Source organism: Barbus barbus, assembly GCF_936440315.1.
Source record: "Barbus barbus genome assembly, chromosome: 21".
In the NCBI taxonomy this organism is placed as follows: Eukaryota; Metazoa; Chordata; class Actinopteri; order Cypriniformes; family Cyprinidae; genus Barbus; species Barbus barbus.
Genome location: NC_136749.1, coordinates 9,655,591 through 9,675,540, shown reverse-complemented (window position 1 = coordinate 9,675,540; position 19,950 = coordinate 9,655,591). Strand labels below are relative to the sequence as shown.

The window sequence follows — 19,950 nt, the reverse complement described above, 5'->3', positions numbered from 1 at the left end:
TGTAAAAAAAAAAAATTAATTGTAGTAGAAATATAAATGACATTTTCAAAAGCTGACGCGATAACCTTGTTTTACTTATGCATAACTAATAATCGATCCAATCCTACTGATTAATTAATTAATCAACGACCATTAGACTAGATTATCAAAAAAAATCATTTGTTGCAGCCCTATTTGAAGTCCATGTTGTTTGACCATTATTTGATATTGGTAGTAATGCTGCTGATTTACTTTATGGTTTGAATGTACAAATTAATCTCTTTTATTATTCTCCAGAAAAACGCCTCGATGGCTCTAAGCACCACTATAATCAGAGCCAGTCCAACTCCTCCAGTGGAACCGTTTGATAACGCAAATGTTCTGAGTTCTTCAAAGAGTCCAGTGCCTCTTTGCCACTCTGAAATTCCAGGCCCCAAAAAAAAGACCTCTGAACTGGGCTCACATAGCCAAAGTGACTTCCATAAAGACTATGGAAATGAATACTCTAAGGGCAACCACCAGTCAGAGCCTGGGCCGAGGTTGTACACTCAAGGGGATTCTGGGTACTCAAGCAAGCGTCCATCTGGGACAGCCTCAGAACAGGCACGCCAAGTTCTGCCTCATGTCTTGGGGTCTGGATCTTATTTTGGGGCTGCGGATGACTTGACATATGGGTCAGTACCCAGCTACACCTCTCAAGGTGCCCTGCCAAACCTTCCCAACCTCTTAACAGGGCGTTACCTCTTCAGTTCCCAACTGGCACAGCAGTATCTGAGCTCAGAGGGGCCTCTACATGCTCCTCCCTATCAGATTGGAGGGCCATCTGGTTTGTATGGAGTATCGGCTGCAGTGCCTGCTGCAAACCCGTCTATGGGACATATGCATGTACCTGGGCATACAAGTCTTCAGTCTGGTTACCTGAACTCCGGTCAACAACATCCACCTCAGTATCCAGTCAGCAAGACCTATGGACAGCCAAGTGCTGGGTCATGGGCTGCACGAGATCTTGCAGACCTTAGAAGTAAGTGGAAATTCACTTGGATGGATGAATGGATGTTCATGTATTTTAAAGACATTGGTGGTATGAAGGAATTTGTTTTTCTTCAGCTCAAGTGATGGTTCCAAATGAGCTGAAGTTTCCCAGTTCTTGCTGTGTGGGAATTGCCTCTCAGACGTCCCTCAACCTCTTCAATCCCTCTGAGCGCTGGCAGCAAGTTTCAATCTCCATCACAAGCCTATCCATTGATGGAGAGAAGGTTTGAAATCTGTCAGATATAGTCTAGATCAGTGGTTCTCAACAATCTGGCTTCAGCACACTTCCTCAAGATGACTTGGATGTTCAGAAAGTTTTAGATCTTTGGTTGTGCACAAAAATGTTAAAGCTTGTTTTGTGTTATTTGAAATCATTTAAGGTTTTTTTGGGTGGGGGGGTCAGCAGGGGTCCTTGCTGTCAGAAAGGTTGAGAACCACTGATCTAATGGAGACCGGTCTTATTCATTCATTCCACTTTTGTGTGCAGTATTATAATTGTCATTTCATTACAGGTGGAGTCTCTCCCATTCCAGTGGCTGATAGTAAAGAATAAGACCATAATTGGACCCAAATGTACAGAGGAACAGAAGGTTTTGTTTATAGCACCAAGGGCTGGACTGTATCAGTATACTCTCAGTGTGTCATCCTGGCCTGCGTCTGCAGAGTCAGAGACTGTGGCGCATGCAGAAGTCTTTGCTAAGAAAGTGGTGCTCATTGCTGTGGCTGAGAACCCTATGATCGAGGTTAGAGATTCTTTTGCTGCATGTCATTTTTTTTATGCATAGGCTTAATAGTATGGCAGTTTTATCCTTGAAATTGTTTAATATTTTTCTGTAGGTTTCTTTTAGAAGTTATTTAATCCATGTGACGTGCAAAAATAAAGAACACTTTTTTTTTTTCTTTCTTTTTAATAAATAGATTGATGTTGGAAAGACAGGCTGTTTGGACTTTGGGGACATGCCGGGGGGCAGTACCAAGGCCCTGCCGCTCAAGCTGGTCAACAGGACTCATGCCACTGTGCCTGTTCGACTAGTTATCAGTGCGGTCAGTCAGATCTGTCTGTTTGGATTTGAAATATATTGAACATTAGTTGCGTATGATGTATTTCTGTTAGTGGTCGACCGATATATCAGCCGATATTTGGCATTTTTCAAATATCGGCCATTAAGGTTTTTTCTGTTTGGCCGATACGTTCGAGGTGGGACTTTTTATTTTGACGGTGCTGAGAACGGCAGCGCCTGAGCACATAGTGCTCACATTCTCCCTTTTGTTCGCTGTTGTCTTTAACAGTTCTGTCTAACACGGATATAAGTCTGTCTAATAGTCAGAACTGTTAAACAAAGGAATTAAAATGTATACAAAAAGTATTATATTGATTGCTTTTATATTATTAGTAATAGAAAGGCAAACATTATAATACTTTCTCGTTTGCCGTCAGCATTCAGCAAATACGCATTTATATCATTTAAACAAATCTTTGAATGTCTAATGAACATTTAATTTCTCAAACCTTGCAAACTTAGTCAGATCCAGCTGTGAGATCTTAAGTGTGCATTTGTCGTGAATACGGACAGTAGGAGAATTTAGCTTCACTGGAGACACGCAATTGACCAACTTTAAGCTCATGATTTCAAACTATGCTGCACTTTATGCATTTGCCCACTGTCATGTCATTTTCACTGTGCGCTGTATGTAAAAGGAGTGTTACCTTGGCTTTATTTGAAAAAAAAAAAAAAAAGATTCCCAATGCACACAAACTTCCCAGAATACTGAGTGCCCTGTTGGCTACAGCGTTTACTTTTTTTAATTATATTTTTATTAAACATTTATTTATTTGTGAAATACTTTGTCATCAAAAGTATAAGAGTTTATTTTACACACTTATTTTTTTTTATCCATTTTCAAATTTCTGAAATATTAATTCAAATAAATTTATATCGGCCACCCTGCTTTCCAAGGCATCGGCTGTCAAAAAAACAATATCAGTCGACCACTAATTTCTGTATGTGTATGAGACTTGTGTATGTCTGAAAGCTGTCTGAATCCAATGACATGTTTCTACAAATTCACGGACAAAGGTTTTGTCTCTCACAGAATGCATCAGCATGGCATTGTTTTGGCTTCTCTAAGAGCCCAGTTGCCATGACCACGGATGGTTCCCTTCATACTGGCTCAAATCTGACCTCGCTTTCAACTTCTTCAGTCATAAACCATGTGCTGCATGCCAGTTATGCAGAGGTGAATATTTCTTTAAATATCTTTCTGATTTGATGGCAGTTTTGACTTTAAATACACTTTTATTCTTTCTTCAGAATCAAGAAAGCTTCTTGGTGTGGGTTCATTTCAGTGCACCTCAGAAGTACATTTCAAGTTCAGGTATGCATGTAAACCTTAACACTGATACAGGTTGAACATTTCTCAACTGGTGTCTAGTTTTATTATAGTATCGAGATGTATCTAAAACTGTAGTATTTTGTTTTTTAAACTAAATTTTTTTTATTTTTAGTTAACTAATAGCAACCCTGCCCTCTATATAGTAAAATGGATCACAGACTGAACATGAGATGCTGTATTTTGTTTTTTTATTATTTTTTTTTTATCCAGGTGAGTTGGGGCCAGCTGATGAATACAGTGCACGGGTGGATATTGAGGTGGACAGTCCAGGCCCCAGTCATGTGATTCAGAGTGTAGCTCTGAGGGCAAGGTCAGGCACTCCCAGAGTGCATGCACCCAAAGACCTACAGGTAATGGATAAAACGTGTCGCTACAAGACGCTTAGCTTTTTGAGGTTATGAAATGTCTTCAATTTTATCTTTTTATTAATTTATTCAATCATTTACTTGATTGTCGCTTATTTACTATCTTAATATCTGTACAGACGGTGTGTCTTCAGGCTCCTTTGGGACAGACAACCAAGCAGACACTTCCTTTAAAGAATGCAGGCAACATTGATGTTCTACTCAGACTAAAGGTACCTGATTGTGAGCTTTACTTTTTTTTTTTTTACTTTTTTTTTTTACATACACAATTGTATGTTTCATTCATTGACTGACTATAAATAGCCTAGAATGTGCCTTACATCAACACCACAGTGTTAATCTAATGGCGCTTTTCCACTGCATGATAAGGTTCAGTATGGTTCACTTTTGGGGGGTTTTCCACTGAATACAGTACCTAGTACTTTTTTTTTTTTTTTTTTTTTTTTTTTTTTTTTTTTTTTTTTTTAGTACCACCTAAGCCCAGGTTCCAAGCGAGCCGTACCGTTACCAAAACATGACGTGTAAACTCTGCTGATCACTGATTGGCCGGAGAAAATCATCACTGCCTGGGTCATTGAACGAGACACAACAGACCCGCTAGATTTAAATCAGCACAGCCAGCGAAGGATCGAACGCAACTATTTTGAGTGAGCGCACCTTTTTTAAACAACCAAAAAAATGGAAGTACAGATGATTCTCTCGTTGATAGCCGAGGAGCGACGCGGAATTAAAAAGTTTTTCAGGAGTCACGGCAGTAGAGGCGGTGCAACTATAACGACACGTGAATAATCCCACCCACTCTAAAGTGGTACTAAACTCCAGTGGAAACGCAAACCGTGCCGTGCCGTGCAGTACTGAGCCGTGCCGAGTCGTACCACGCAGTGGAAAAGCGCCATATGTAGCTTAGCCTTTGCTGTGGATTCACTCCTTGTCTTTCTGGCTATTTTTCAGAGAACAGATGGAGACAGCTGCTTCACTGTGAGGCCAGAGGAACTGACTCTGAAAGCTGGAGAGGAGCAGGGTGTAGTGGTCTCCTTCACTGCCCAGGACAAACAGAAACTCAGGGAGAGGCATGTTCACTTTTTTTTGTTTGTGTCTTTTGGTTTTTACTTGTATTAATTGCTCTACAGTTCAGATTGTCTGAAATCTAGTTTGACTATTTAGAGAGGGAAGTGTATTTATTATTTTTTTTATATATATTCTTGCTACTTCATAATGGGGGCTTTCGTGCCGCATAGTTCTAGGAACTAGCCAGCATGGTGGTTCCTAGAGAACCAGTTTGCCCTTGGGGCCGTTTTCCTGATTCCATGCATACCGGCAATGGGAACTCTGAAGCAGCCGCCAGCGACGTCTTTATCTTTAATTGGTGAATGGAGGACAACGTGATCAGAGCTGTGATTGTTGTGTGTGTCGTGGGATTTGTGATGATGGGGATGGAATGTGAACACAATTTATGCTATTGAAAGAGCGCGAAAATCTGATTAAATCTCCTACGACAACTTGAAGTGTTACATATCATCAAGGCTGAGAAAAGAACGTTATCAGAAGCTGCAGACAACAGGTTGCTAAAGGCCGTTATTGCTGTTTTCCATGGTTGTGGAATAAATACTTTTACATGGCTTTTTAAAAATGTGTTTGGCCAATCAGCGTACACTTGCATCATTGGTAGTACCCTGCTCTGAAGTATGAGCTAATTTAGTTTCCCCAAACGAAGTTCATAGAACTAAATATGTTCCTACTTACTGCAGTGCGAAAACAGCAAAAAGCGTGTACTTTCGCCAATAGTTCTAGGAACTATAAAAAGTCTCCTCCGGTGCGAAAGCCCCTAATGTTGTACTTTCAAGTAACATTTGATTTCTTTTCTCAGCATGTTGACGATTTTGGTTCTACCCAGCGGACCTCAGTATGAGGTGATGCTGAAAGGAGAGACGGTCCAAGGAGTTTCTGGGAAAGTAGTATCTGCGCCTGCTGTGTTATCACAGGCTGAGGTCCCACCCATCCTCTCCAACAAACAGTTCATGGCATGGGGAGGGGTTACCCTGGGCAGAGCAGTGTGAGTTTACATAGCCATAGAAACTGCCATTCATAAAAGTGACTTGGATGGAGATGATGCTTCTGTGTTTGTAGGCAACAGAAACTGGTGCTAAGGAACAATTCACCCATTACATCACAGCAACTCAGACTGCTCATTAGGGGCCAAGACCAAGACTGTTTCCAGGTAAGCTAACACATTGAAAAATGTATATTTAGACACTGAGCTCTATAATTTATGGGGCTCCAAAGGGGACATGATGAAAGAATATGAAGTGTTGTAAAAATGATTACTAATTGATATGAAATACTTTATTTTATAGTATAGTAGTATTTTGCCATATGAGTAATTATGGGTAATGTATGAACATGCATTCTGTCCCAAGAATGGTGTAGGTCAGAGGTCTTCAACCCTGCTCCTGGGGACCCACTCTCCTAGAAAGTTTATTTCCAACCTGCTTCAGCACACCTGCCTGCAATTTTCAAGCAGACTTGAGGAGCTTGATTGGCCGCTTCAGGTGTGTTTGTTTAGGGTTGTAGCTTACGGCCCCGTCCACACGAAGATGGGTTTCTCTGTATACGCATACATTTTTTACCGTATAGGCGTTTCGTCCACACGAAACCGGCGTTTTCGAAGAGTGAAACCGATCATTTTTGAAACCGGGTCCCAGGGTGGATAAATTTGAAAACGCCATTTTCATGTTTTCGTGTGGACGGCGAATAACTCTTCAGGATAGTGAGTCCCCAGGAACAGGGTTGAAGACCTCTGGTGTAGGTACAGTATTCATCAGCAGCCAGCCAACCAGCTCATTGGTTTTGTAGAGCCAGTGGCAGTATATTCACGTGTCTATCCATTCATCCTTTCTCCCACTTGTTTGTTTTTATGAATCTCAACCTTGCAGCTGCAAAGCTCATTTGGCCCAGATGAGCGACTGACACGTAACCGAGAGCTGTCAATCAAACCCAAAGAGGATGTGACCGTTCATCTGCTCTTTGCTCCCACCCGTGTTGCATCCATGCTGGCCAAACTGGAGATCAAGCAGTCTGCTGCACGTGCCTCCCAGCCTGGGGTCAAGTTCACTGTGAGTTTATTACTAATCCCTCATAAACGGCAATATTGTTGTAAAAAGTTTGTTACATTTTAGCGTGGTGTTCTCAGATCCCTCTGTCAGGCTATGGCGGCACGAGTAACGTGATCCTGGAGGAGTTGAGGAAGCGTTCTGAAGGCTATGTGGCCACGCTGAGTGGAGTGCAGGCAGGACGTGTCAGTAAGCTCTGTGTGTGCGTGCGAAACACGGGTTCACGTGCTGCCTTTGTGAAAGCGGTACCCTACAGCAGTCTTCAAAATCGAGCTGTCATGGACTCAACCGTTATTAGCTTGTCCCCTTCACAGTTTGTCCTGAAAGAGCGAACACAGGAGGTGAGCCAAGTGCATGTTGTTTTTTAAAAAAAATGTTAAAAATTTATAATGCCTTTTATATGCTTGGGAGATTTATCAGTGCTGTTTCTGCAGGTGATCACAATAGCGATGAAGGCTTCACGCAGAGAGCAGGCTCTCTGTCAGTCTGGTGCAGCTCTTCTTGCCACTGTCTGCCTCTTCTGTGGGGACGAGGTCTCTCGACAACAGTTCAGGAAGTCAGTGGCAGTTCTCATTTGACTTGAATTCTCAGCTTAAATGAGGAATATTTTAAAAACATTTTAGTGTTAAGATAGGAGTTTATTTCTTTCTTTTACGTCTGAAGTCTGAATCAAAAAAGTAGATGACACGTTTGAGTAATTTACGTACTTTTGCAGTTTTTGAACCCCCCCCCCCCCCATGCATAGTTCACTATAGACCTTTTGAGAAATGAAGCAATTACTAGTAGGGGTGTAACAGCACACAAACACGACGGTTTGGTACGTACCTTAGTTTTGGCATCACGGTTCGGTATGATTTCGGTACAGCAGGAAGAAAAAAAACTAAAGGTAAATTGTTTTGTTTTTTTATACAGTGGTTTACTGAACTATTGCTCTTTCTTATTCAATTATAATTGAAATTTTCTTGGGGATAAAAATCTACCGCCGCTTCTGCTCTAAACTATAGGGAGCCCTTTTACATGACTATAAGGTTCCAATTAACACCAGAGCCCAAACTTAAATTCAATTACTATTTATTTTTAACTATAGTAATCAAGACTCAAATTAAAAAAAAAATGTATGCAAACTAGGGGTGTGCGATATTGGAAAAAAAAATTTGGGGGGGATTTTTTTCGATACCGATAATTAGACTATATTTTGCCGAGAGTGTGTTATTGTGCTGAGATCTGACTACCGTGGATGGCTGCAGTTTTTGATATTCTGCGTGATCAGTTCACATCAGTTTCATACAAGTTTACATTTTTTTTACCTTTTATGGGCAACTTTACCTTTTAAAGCCTTTTTTTTTTTTTTTTTTTTTTTGTGTGCATCTTTTTAGTCAAATTGTTACATTTAATCAGTCAATTAGAATAAGACATTTAGGCTGTTACCAAACAAATGAAACCAGTATCAACAAATTACTGTTTAATGTAGCTCAGAGGGACATGGAATGCTTTAACCTGCAGTTACAAATGCATAATCTTTTGATATTTTATACATAAAACATTGACTACTGATATTTGAAATGATTTTAAAATGAAAAGATGCTTTGAATGGGAAATTAAAACCGCCCGTCACTGTTAATAAGTGAGTCATTGCGACTGAACCGAATCATTTAAACGGTTGATTCATTCAGGAGAGAATCATATCGTCATGTTGCAAAGAGACGCAAAACTGTGCTGTAACCAACCGTTTGGAATTATTTTTTTGTTTGTGAAATGGAGCAAAAACAGGCAATATGGTGTCTAAAACGTAAGTCTCTTAATATTAACTTTATACAACGGTTCAATAAACAATATCACATTTGTAATCATGCTTATTTTTGAAGAAAAATCTGCACTCTTTGTGTGATATTAACTATATGAAATGAGTTTTTTTTTTTTTTTTTTTTTTTTTTTTTCTGCCCCATATCTTGAGTTTTGAGATCATTCTTAAAAGTGTATTTTGTTAGACTGAATAATGCAGTGAAAGAACGCACTCTAAATGCACACGTGCTCTGGTCTAGACTTCATCACGTATGCAAGTGTGCAGTCCGTAAGTGTTTTGTTTGGTTTTTGCAAAATACTCTATAATGTCAAATTACATATCGTTAAAACAACAATTACGATGTTATCGCAGACGATATATATCGCACACCCCTAACGCAAATGTTAATTTTTTTTTAATTAACTTCTAAATTATATAATTCCTATTTGTTGTTAAATCTAATAATTTAAATAAGTCATAACTTGTTTCATAAAATATTTACTTAAGCATATACATTAAGACCACTAACAGGTAAAGTAAATATATTGAAGTATAGTCTAATATTTTGCAAAATGCTCTTCAGACTTCATTTCTCTAGCAAATAATGAGCTGTAGACACTGATGACTTGTCTGAGGTAAATGAAGTGCTACGTGAGATTTCGTTTACAAGCTGTTTTAATGATGCCTTTCTGCAGTTGAGAAACTAATTGAGCGATTGAGTGCGAGGGCTGAAATGTTCATTCATGTATATTTCACATTAAAACTAGTAATAAAGAGGAAGGGATGATCACCCTCACTTGCGATCCGCGCTCTTGTTAGAACTAAGGCGATATGTCGTGCCACATCGAAGAGCGTCAAAAAACAGCATTTATTGTCTGAATTTCCTGAAAAAAATCAAACAATTTGTTCGGTACACATCCGAAAAACTCAAATACGTTACACCCCTAATTACTAGTATATGATTCACGCTTACCAGCTAGAGATATGACCTCCCTGATATTCTTATTACATGTGAACTTAATCTGTGAGAGGACAGTTCAGTTGATTTTTACATATTCTGTGGTGTATAAAAACATTTTGTAATTTTTTTTTAAATTTTTTTATCATCCATTTTCAAGGTTACTACAAATCAAACCAGAAGCAGGGAATAAAGTACTGTCTGAGAACAGCTTATTAAAAAATATCCCCTTTGATGAAATGTTCCTTGGAGAGGAGCAGGTTCAGGAGGGTAAGATGGCAAGAATTTGCTCAATTAATTAACTTTTAATCAATTAACTGACCCTGGTTGTGATTGTGGCTTTATTTATTTTCAGCCTATGATCTGCCTCAAAGGCCAAATGAAGCCCAGATTTTCTATGGCAACATGAGCAAAGTTATGCTGTCGCTATTTGGCACTATGGTAATGTCAGACTCTGGAGAGAGTGACCATATGGAGTCCATCAGACCTTCACAACGGCACACTTCTGAATCAGACAGGTAAACATCCTCGAACGACACACTGAACAGAAATGAATGCTTTCAGATTTCAGCATGCTGATGAAGTTAATGTGTAGTTCTCCACACAGCGGTTTGGGGTCATCGGGCCGCTACATCAGCAATGTTTCCCTGGATGTGCTACCAGTCAAAGGTCCTCCATTAAGTCCATCAGAACCTGTGCTGAAACAAACAGAGCTGAACCTAGAGAACACCTGGAGCATCAAGCCTGAACAACTGGTTCTCACAGCACCCACTATCAGTAAGACACATTTGAGTTAAAAAATGTATATTAAAAATGAGCTCAGGTGGTTTAATAAATGTTGTTAATAGTAGTTATATGCACTTAGCAAGTGAATGCTTCCCCCTCCAAATCTTGTCTTTTGCTTGTTTATTTGCAGACAGTGCAGCTGACACCAGGCATGTGCAGATACTGAACCGCTCAAACAGAGAGCTGAGCTTTGAGCTGTCCTGGCCAGCTCACTGCCTTACCATCACCCCACAGCACGGAGTCATTGAACCTCAGTATGAGACTCGCATATAAACAAACATCGGGAAAATCAATGACTTCACATTTTGTTCTCATTTTTAATTGAAAGTACATAGCTTGTATAAATGTTTACCATTTAACAATCTATAGCCGTATTTTATTATTTTTTCAGGAGCCACTTGCAAATACTCATCAGTCCCAATCCTTCTCTGGCAACCAAATCCTCCATGCTGCCCTGGAGTGGACAGATCTATGTACAGTGTGATAATCAACAGAAGGTATTCATTTCTGGAGATTTGTGTGCTATGTCTGACTGAAGAGGGCATGTACAAGTTTTCTAGGATTGTTTTTAAGCTCAAGACGAGGCATTCATAACATGGTTAAATTTACAGTAATGAACTTGCATATGGCACAACACATTCCAGTTCTTTTTGTATTTTTTTGTAATATTTCAAAGAAACTCCGATTATGTGAATTCTTCTGTACAAAATGGAGATAGACAATACTGTGCCATTCAAATGTTTGGGATCAGTAAGATTTTTAATTTATTTTTTAAAGTTTGTGCATCGAGGCTGGATTTATTTTCACAACAATAGTGAAATCTTATTGTAATTTAAAATAGCAGTTTTCTATTTTGATGTACTTATAAAATGTAATATATTCCTGTGAAGCAAAGCTGAATTCAGTGAGTCTTCAGTGTCACATGATCCTCCCAAAATCACTCTAATATGCTGATTTATTATCAGTGGAAACAGTTGTTCTGCTTAATATTTTTTGGGACCTGTGATGCTTTTTTCAGGATTATAATTTTAGTGTTTATTCAAAAGAATTTGTTACAATATACACTACAAATCAAAAGTTTGGGGTCAGTACATTTTTTTTATTTATTTTTTTTATTAAAGAAATTAACTTTTATTCAGCAAGTTATTGCTAGAAAATATTTCTATTTTGAATAAATGCTGTTCTTTTTAACTTTCTATTCATCAAAGAATCAAAGAAAAATGTATCGCAGGTTCCAAAAAAGTAAGCAGCACGACAGTTTCAACACTGATAATAAATTGCATATTGGAATGATTTCTGAATGATCATGTGACACTGAAGACTGGAGTAATGGCTGATGACAATTCAGTGGTGCATCACAGAAATAAACTGTTTTAAAGTATATTAAAATTGGAAACCAATATTAGAAATTGCAATATCATTTTACAATACTACTGTTGTTCTGTATTTTTGATCAAATAAATACAGCCTTGATGAGCATAAGAGACTCCATTAAAAATCTTACTGATTCCAAACTTTTGAACGACAGTGTAGGTGAAAATTAAACCTTGTGGTGTTGCGCTCTCTGTAACACCCATCCTTATGTCTCTTTCTCTAAAGTCCATTAAAGTTCAGATCCGGCAGGATCTGGCCATGGATGTTTCTGCTACTAGCTGCGCCATGGACCGCTCTTTATGCCCACTGCCACCTCAGGCTGAGACCCCTACAGTACCAGGACAGAAACCTCAAAGCAGCAGCACCCAGCCTCAGGTTGAGATCAAGAACCGAACTCTGGTCTTCCCTCCCACAGCTTCTGGAGAGTCATCAGGTAAGTACAGAACCTGTCAAGTGAATATTTTATTTTATTTGTACAGTAACAAGCTTTTGATTGATTTGAGACAGACTTTCCATAGGATTCTGAAACCTTGGCCTATTTTTTTGTGCAGAATGTTCTCTGGAGGTGGAGAATCATGGAGAAGAGGTCAGATGGTATCTCTCTTCATTTGCTCCTCCATATGTAAAGGTGTGTGATGTTAGCACTTATGTAAGAATTTTGAAAGCTTTCATTCCTGTGGGATTTATTGATTTTGACTTCACTGTTGTCCGTTGGATCAGGGTGTCGATAGTAGTGGAGATGTTTATCGTGCTACATACTCTGCCTTCAGATGTGAGAAGGTATCTGGGACTCTGGGGATTCAAGAGAGGATGCAGGTAGGGGTGTGGATGTCAAACATCATCTAGTCTCTGACAGATCTACAATTTTCTTTTAACTGATTTAAGTTTTCTGTTTTGTAAAAAGGTTCCATTCGCTTTCCTTCCACGTGACCGGGGAGATTATGCCCAGTTTTGGGATTTGGAATGTCACCCAACAGCCAAACCTCAACACAAGAGCCGTGTTCGCTTCCAGTTATGCGGCACTGTGAGTCTAATAAATGCTGAGTCCTACTTTTTTGTGTATGCTAAAAGTGCCATTTCAGCCATAAATTACGCAAAGCGAAAAATAAAATGACACTAATGCAAAAGGTGGAATGGTAGTACTTCCCTGTTGAGTGTATTGATTCATGCGTGCAGGGCATAAGAGCAGGAGAAGCATTGAGTGTTAAAGAAAATTGCTCCTTGGTGAGAACAGAAGCCACTGTGAAGAACAGGAAGAGACTGGATTCTGCAGGCTCAAAGTCTGGGTAAGGGTTGTATTCCTGTTAGAAATCTGACCTATAGAGGAAGACTTCTTTCACTGCTAAATTGTCATGGTATATTTTGCTGTTTATTTCTAATTCATTCAGATCTTCAATTGAGACACAAAAGAGGGGCGTGTATGCACCTCAAAGTCTATACACATTTCCTGCCACACGAGTGGGCGCCACCAGCACACTGAAGGTTAACTTCAGAAATAACTCCTCCAACACACATGAGGTGAGAATGTAGGGCTGCACTAGTCACAACACACTAAATAAGTCGGATGACATTTGTAAAGCGACAGCAGCTAATCAATAGTCACTTTACAGTTGTTTAAAGTCCTGTTTCTATGTGAAAAACACATTAAAGCAATAGTTAACCCATGAATGAAAATGTACTTGCATTTAGATGTAGTTTTTTTTTTTTTTCTCATTGGAATAGATTTGGAGAAATTTAGCATTACATTACTTGCACACCAAAGGATCCTCTGCAGTGAATGGGTGCCGTCAGAATAAGAGTCCAAACAGCTGATAAAAGCATCACTACAATTCACACTAATGTACAATGCACCATCAATTAATGTCTTGTGAAGTGAAAAGCTGTGTTTGTAAATTCATCAAGTCCTCAATATTATTGATTTCTCCAGTAAAGTAATTGATTTCATTTGATTCAGGAGAGAAATATGCAGAGATCAAGCCCTGTCCAAAACCAATTTAAAAAATGTTTATATCAACAAATATTGATTATTTACTGACATTTTGAACATTAACTGATGAACTGGAGTCGTGTGTTTTACTGTGATGCTTTTATCAGCTGTTTGAACTCTCATTCTGACGGCACCCATTCACTACAGAAGATCCATTAGTGAGCAAGTGATGTAATGCTAAATTTCTCCATCCATTCTGATTAAGAAACAAATTGATCTACATCTCGGATGGCCTGAGGGTCAGTACATTTCCAGGAAATTTTCACTTTTGGGTGAGCTATTCCTTTAAGAGGTCACAGAGCAACCATTTAAATATAAAATGCTTTCAAATCTAACACATTCAGTCACTAAATGGTCCTTGCATGTTGATGTGTGCAGTGTTATTACTGCTTCTCGTAAATGTCTGGCATGAAACTTAATTTGAGGTTTTCTAATTGACTTGCAGCTAAAATTCATAAGTCCTAAAGAGCCTTTCCACATCAAGCATTCAAATTATTCTCTAAGGTGAGTTACATTCTCTATTGCTTACGCTTTCTCTAGTAGTAGAAAGTCTTTCTGTTAAACTTTGCACAAGCCAGTTTAAGAAATAATAGCAAGTAGAAAGATTTTATTGAAGCGTTCCATGTCACTTCCTGCTGCCAATGCCTGATGTGAAGGCTCTGATTCAGAGCTCAGCCACAGGTCAGATTTTTGTTTGTGGCAAAATATGCATGTATTTGTGTACTAAATGTGTGGTGTGTTAAATCATTTTTAGTTTAATTTTAAACTGTCAAATTTCTTCCACTATTTTGTTATTCGTACTATATCAGTTGGCGAGATATTGTGGAAATGTTTTTGGCGTTTTGATGTGAAATTCACTTTCTTACCATTAACTTTTTTTGCTCTGTAGCTAGTTTGGTTTACTATATCTGCATATTTTATTGCCTGATCCTTTTTCCGTGTGCTTTCCTAGATCACAACACTACATCAACCTCCCTGTTCAGTTCGTGCCGGCCGCTGCGGGCCAGTTTTCCGGCACGCTACTCGTACAGACAGACACAGACGCTAAACTGGCCGTAGAGCTCAGTGGAGAAGCCTTGCCATGAAGACCGGCTCAACACAGCCACTCACCGCCAGCAGAGGACGCTGCAGGACGAAGCTAATAATGAAGAGACATTACTTGAAATTTTTCGTCTAAATGCTTTGCAAAAGAATGTCTGAGTTTGTTTTCCGCCACCCAAATTTTTGTGATTGTTGACAGCTATCATCATATAGTTACGGCCTTTTGGATAAGCACCATACAGTATAGATATTATATATCCAGAGTCTCAGATTTGTTTTCATTTTTGGTATTTTTCCACCGTTTATCACCTTTGTATCACTGGTGTAAAAGAGATCAGTTTTTGTCGTTTTCTCGGATTTGTTTCCTTTTTGTGTAACTGTTAATATGAGCTCACCTGTTGACAGAAGTGTTATCACATAATGAAGCTATACGAATATTTTTAAGAAAGATCTGCATCACCATTAGTTGAAAATTGCACATGCTTTATACAGCACAAAAATCATTGTTGTTTTTCTTTTTTTGTGTGTCCTGTGTATTTATTTTAAATCAGTTCTTGATAAATAAAAAATTCTTAATTTTATTTATTTGTAAGTTGTCTTTGTCTTCCACTAATGTGTATCCTACCTTTTTAATATTTAATTTATCCTATTATTTTATTAGGCAATCAACATTTTTAAAACACACTTGGTTATTTATAATCCATTCTTTTTTTTTTGCATTCAAGACAAGAAATATATTTTAGAATTTTGTTAGAATTGTAATTTTTATTTTCAGTAAAATGAAAAGGCATTAAAACAAATTTTAAATATCCATAAGTCTGAATATATACATATCTACTGCCTATATTCATGTGCAACACAGTTATGTTATAATTTGATTATATTCATTCTCCAGTTTACCCAGGCTTCCTTCAAAAATGTTCATACAATTACTTCATATGTTCAGATTTCTGGAATACATGATCCGTTTAACAGACTGTACACATTGTTACCAAACAGGTAATGAAGCAAGGGAAGTTAGCTCACTAGGGTTTTCAATAAGAAGACCGTTATAGTCCATGATGGCATGTAATGCACCCATACCCAGAGTGTTTAACATTTCAAGTGTGCAGTCTGAAGAGGAGGGTGATGAGGAGCAGCGGTAGCACCAGCAGCCATCTGTGCAGTGTGACGCTCGCAGCTCCGCTGTAGTTGCACAGATAGCTGTTACAGCACGTCACCTGCACACCATTTCCATCACTGTCCACCGAGGCAGAGCCTGCAGCGCTTGCGCAGATTTTTGAATTAGAGCACGTCTTCACAATGCCAGTAAAACTTCCTGAAAATACAAAATTCAAAGTTTATCTAGTTTTATATCTGCTTTATTGAGCAGTTTATTACTGATGCAGCAGCTTTTTGGGAACTGAATAATCTGACCAATATATCAATATGAATGATAAAAAGCCTGACTGATTAAATATGATAATCAACAAAGAAAAAAAGCATGCAAACTTTTTTTTTAGATTATCTCTACTATCTGTAATAGTAACATATTTTGGCAGCAGAAGAATTATTAATAAGCCTATGTTTGCCAATATGATTTGTGCTTATAATAAAACATCAATGCCATGTTCGGATATTCTGTATATGTTGTTGGTTTCTGAAGATGTTGAATAGGCTATTATAGTAAAGTTAGCACATATTTGATTAATTAATTTTAATTATAGCATATTGTTGGATGCTACATTTTGATGTAATAATAATACTTGCAGAAATGAAGATGTATACTATTTTTCAGTGCAGATACAGATTTGTTATAGGCTATATTGCAAGTAAAACTTATAGACACAAACCCAAGTTTCAATCACTTTTTTTTTAAATGTTCAAAATAAAATTGAATAGATAATTTTATAATGCAGAGATATTTCCCCTCTAAACTAGTCAAAAATTTTACTTGAGGCATTTATAAAAACAAACAAACAAACTTTTGAAAAGCATATTAATGCACACAAAACATGATTTGTGTGTATTATAAACACTAGAGCCATGTGCGGTCTTTAATAATTCTGATCAGTAGCTAATGTTCTAAAGAAAGACGCTTTGTAGGACGATCAGCTGATTTCTGATATTCAGAATTAGAACAAGTGGCTGTTGTTGTTGCTCTGTCCTTTCTATTCCCATTTGAACTCACTATTGATCACTTCCGTAATGTATCCATAGATTTCCCCATATCAGAGTTGAGCTGCTTTAACGTAAAAGGCATTCGCTCACCTAGCGTGCCTACAGTGGTCATGCAGGTGTCCAGAGGAGCCTGACAGTCCTGAAGGTTTTTGTTACATTCTTCATTTGATGGTACGGAGCCACACACGTAACACTTCAGCGCATTTACTACAAAAAAAAAAAAAAACAAGTAGTCTGGTTATTCAAGAATGAATGATGCCGTTTATATTGAATGTGATAATATGTATCATGCAATCGAACAAGCAGGTAATTCAAAATAACCGACATTCACAATAGAGGACACTGTATACTAAAATTTTGTGCTGGAAAATAATGTTGTTTACACAACACACACAGTTGGTTAAATATTCACTTACTTACAATGTCATGGAAAGGGTTAGATTCCATGCTTAGAAAGTAGCACATAACCAAATAAATATAGCACTGTTCAAAAGTGTGGGGTTAGGGTTTATATATATATATATATATACACATTATATTGCCAAAAGTATTGGGTCACCCCCTTCTAATCAACGTTTGACTACTTTAGTAATTTCTATGAGTACAAATCTTAATGTTTAAGCATATAATGATATTCTAAGGAATTCTGTGCTTCTAATTTTATTGCAACAGTTTGGAAAGATCCCTTTTCTATTAACATGACAATGCCTCTGTATATAAGACACGGTTCAAAAAGACATGATTGATTCAGTCAGTGTGGAAGAACTTGACTGGTCTGCAGAAAGCAAAGTCCTGATCCCAGCTGAACTCCTCTGGTGTGACTTTAAATGCAGACCATGAGCCTAAAACTCATCACCAAACACCAATGACTTGTACATAAGGGTACTGTCATTTTAGACACTTTCAAAACTGTTTCAACAGAGGTGGAAATACAAGTTTTAAATACATGAACTACGTTTCCATCTTTGTTGCCACAGTTTTGTTAGTGCCTTTTACTGTTCTAAAGAAGGGGGTGTCTCAATACTTTTGTCCTTATAGTGTCTATACAAGTCATTGGTGTTTGGTGACACTCAAATATTTTAATCTCAAATATTAAAATAGAAAACAGTTATTTAAAATTTACAGTTATTTCTGTTTTTTTTTCCGAAACTTTTTATTATTTTCATACAACCTTGTGAAGCATATAAGTTACTCATAACATTAAATAATTCTCAAACTTTTGAAAAGTGTATATATAGTGTATATAGAAATTCATATAAATATATATATATATACTAGTGCTGTCAAACGATTAATTGTGATTAATCGTGTACAAAATAAAAGTTTTTGTTTGCATAATGTGTGTTCTGTGTATATTTATTATGTATATATACGTAAATACACACATACATATATATTTAGAAAATATTTACATGTCTATATTTATATTCATATAATTTATATTACAAATAAATATATTTCATATAAAAACATATATTTTTTTCTGAAATATATACATGCATGTGTGTGTATTTATATATACACATAATAAATATACACAGCACACATACATATATTTTGTTAACAAAAACATTTATTTTGGATGCGATTAATCGTTTGACAGCACTAATATATACATTTACAGTTTCAATTTAAGTCATGTAAATATGCCTGCATTTTCTATCACCCGAAACTGAGAAACATATTAGAGAACTGCTGTTTCAAACTAGATTACAAACAATCAGCATGGAAGCATGTTAACAATCCAAAACATATGAAAGCAATTCAAGCGAGCGAATCAGAAGCCATACCTGAGTGTACAGTTAGAAGTAAAAAGATCAGACTAGAAAGAGTCGCCATGCTGCTGAAGCACTGACTGCATGTGTGGGAGAGTTCACTGGGTGTCAACATACTGAAACTCACTGTCTTCTCAAAGATCCACCCAGCAGACATTCTTTCACATCTCCCATGAAAAGACGAGTGAAAGAAGGCACACACCAGCACAGCTGGCATTCCCTCATCCCTCATACTTTTGGACTGGTGTCACAACGTGCCTATCACATTCTAACATGATGACGCTTAGATGTGAATTTTACAAAAACAGAGGAGTTTGTATGTAGCTATGTTGCGGGTGATGCCACATCCTTCCAGTGCGTTTTACAACTGAGACATACTTTAAAAAAAATTCAGACTCTAACTTGAGCTTGTATAATGGTTTGTTTTATCTGATGTCATCATCCCTCATGAGTCCAGACTGACAGGTCCGACTGCTTCCACTAATGGGTGAAACTGCCAAAACAAATATATAATCACTTCCTGTTTTGTCTGAGTTTTTTCAGGTTTTGTTTAATGCCAACAAGGTGAAAAAGCCAGAAGAAAAGAATTCTATCATCAAACTTCAATTAAAACATGTTTTAGAAGACAAATGAAACCTAGATATAGTCAAACAGACATGTATTTGACATTTCTTTCATGAAAAATTATACTTTCATAATAATGCACATGCCAAAATAATACTCTTCAAACATTCTGAATAAATACTGTACTGAAGCTTGCTATTTCAGCAAATTAAAGTTAGTAATTTCTCAAATTAATTTCCTGTTGTATCCGCAGCAGAGGCCTACATGTCAGGAATATCTGCATTGCGGTTCAAATGCAAATCCAAGATAAATGCAAACCAGTTAACACAAAATGTGTTTCCAAATCTGTGGAAAGTACTTTTCTATTCAAAACAACTAGTGGGAGTTATTCGGAATGTTTGAAAACAGTAGTGTAGATCGATGCAGTAATCATAGGTATTGCCATAGCCGTCATTCTTTCAAAGGTTATAAAAGCACAGGTGGGTGTGGCTGTAGTTTCGTTCAGAGCTTACATCACTTTCTAATTGTTGGTTGGATTGGCCTGAGTGAATATTACACACGGATTTAGTCTAAAGCAGGTGTGCGCTGCTAATCTCTTCAGGTCTGGCTTGTTCAAGTAGAAATGAGTGTACTGTAAGTGTA

The 19,950-nt window shown here is 37.6% G+C and overlaps 2 protein-coding genes across 2 annotated transcripts in view; one reads left to right on the top strand and one right to left on the bottom strand.

Annotated features, from left to right (window-relative positions):
- Positions 1-15,389, top strand: part of LOC306887303 (centrosomal protein of 192 kDa-like) — a 28,767-nt gene extending 13,378 nt beyond the window's left edge. The window contains exons 22-48 of the mRNA XM_079444936.1: positions 277-1,000; positions 1,087-1,235; positions 1,524-1,754; positions 1,930-2,055; positions 3,106-3,249; positions 3,324-3,387; positions 3,616-3,755; positions 3,890-3,982; positions 4,722-4,840; positions 5,638-5,823; positions 5,898-5,988; positions 6,704-6,883; positions 6,961-7,221; positions 7,315-7,436; positions 9,782-9,891; positions 9,977-10,139; positions 10,229-10,398; positions 10,538-10,661; positions 10,799-10,904; positions 12,007-12,214; positions 12,333-12,409; positions 12,502-12,597; positions 12,686-12,805; positions 12,958-13,067; positions 13,170-13,299; positions 14,214-14,272; positions 14,721-15,389. Coding sequence (XP_079301062.1) covers positions 277-1,000; positions 1,087-1,235; positions 1,524-1,754; positions 1,930-2,055; positions 3,106-3,249; positions 3,324-3,387; positions 3,616-3,755; positions 3,890-3,982; positions 4,722-4,840; positions 5,638-5,823; positions 5,898-5,988; positions 6,704-6,883; positions 6,961-7,221; positions 7,315-7,436; positions 9,782-9,891; positions 9,977-10,139; positions 10,229-10,398; positions 10,538-10,661; positions 10,799-10,904; positions 12,007-12,214; positions 12,333-12,409; positions 12,502-12,597; positions 12,686-12,805; positions 12,958-13,067; positions 13,170-13,299; positions 14,214-14,272; positions 14,721-14,853 — 4,236 coding nt within the window. The 3' untranslated portion in view covers positions 14,854-15,389. The remainder of the gene's footprint in view (positions 1-276; positions 1,001-1,086; positions 1,236-1,523; positions 1,755-1,929; positions 2,056-3,105; positions 3,250-3,323; positions 3,388-3,615; positions 3,756-3,889; positions 3,983-4,721; positions 4,841-5,637; positions 5,824-5,897; positions 5,989-6,703; positions 6,884-6,960; positions 7,222-7,314; positions 7,437-9,781; positions 9,892-9,976; positions 10,140-10,228; positions 10,399-10,537; positions 10,662-10,798; positions 10,905-12,006; positions 12,215-12,332; positions 12,410-12,501; positions 12,598-12,685; positions 12,806-12,957; positions 13,068-13,169; positions 13,300-14,213; positions 14,273-14,720) is intronic.
- Positions 15,390-15,550: 161 nt separating this feature from the next.
- Positions 15,551-19,141, bottom strand: LOC306887406 (uncharacterized protein). The gene is made up of 3 exons (XM_079445101.1): positions 18,760-19,141; positions 17,060-17,176; positions 15,551-16,127 (listed from the first exon to the last, which is right to left on the bottom strand). Exons 1-3 carry the CDS (start codon positions 18,974-18,976, stop codon positions 15,910-15,912), a joined length of 552 nt encoding a protein of 183 aa, XP_079301227.1. The 5' UTR covers positions 18,977-19,141; the 3' UTR covers positions 15,551-15,909.
- Between the last annotated feature and the right edge of the window lie 809 nt (positions 19,142-19,950).

What these genes read in the sequence shown, in the direction of transcription:
- LOC306887406 (XM_079445101.1), bottom strand. Translation starts at nt 18,976, where the DNA reads ATGAGGGATGAGGGAATGCCAGCTGTGCTGGTGTGTGCCTTCTTTCAC. An exon ending in ACTTCTAACTGTACACTCAG is followed by an intron (nt 17,177 to 18,759) that starts GTATGGCTTCTG and finishes TTTTTTTTGTAG; the next exon opens with TAAATGCGCTGAAGTGTTAC. An exon ending in GACCACTGTAGGCACGCTAG is followed by an intron (nt 16,128 to 17,059) that starts GTGAGCGAATGC and finishes TTGTATTTTCAG; the next exon opens with GAAGTTTTACTGGCATTGTG.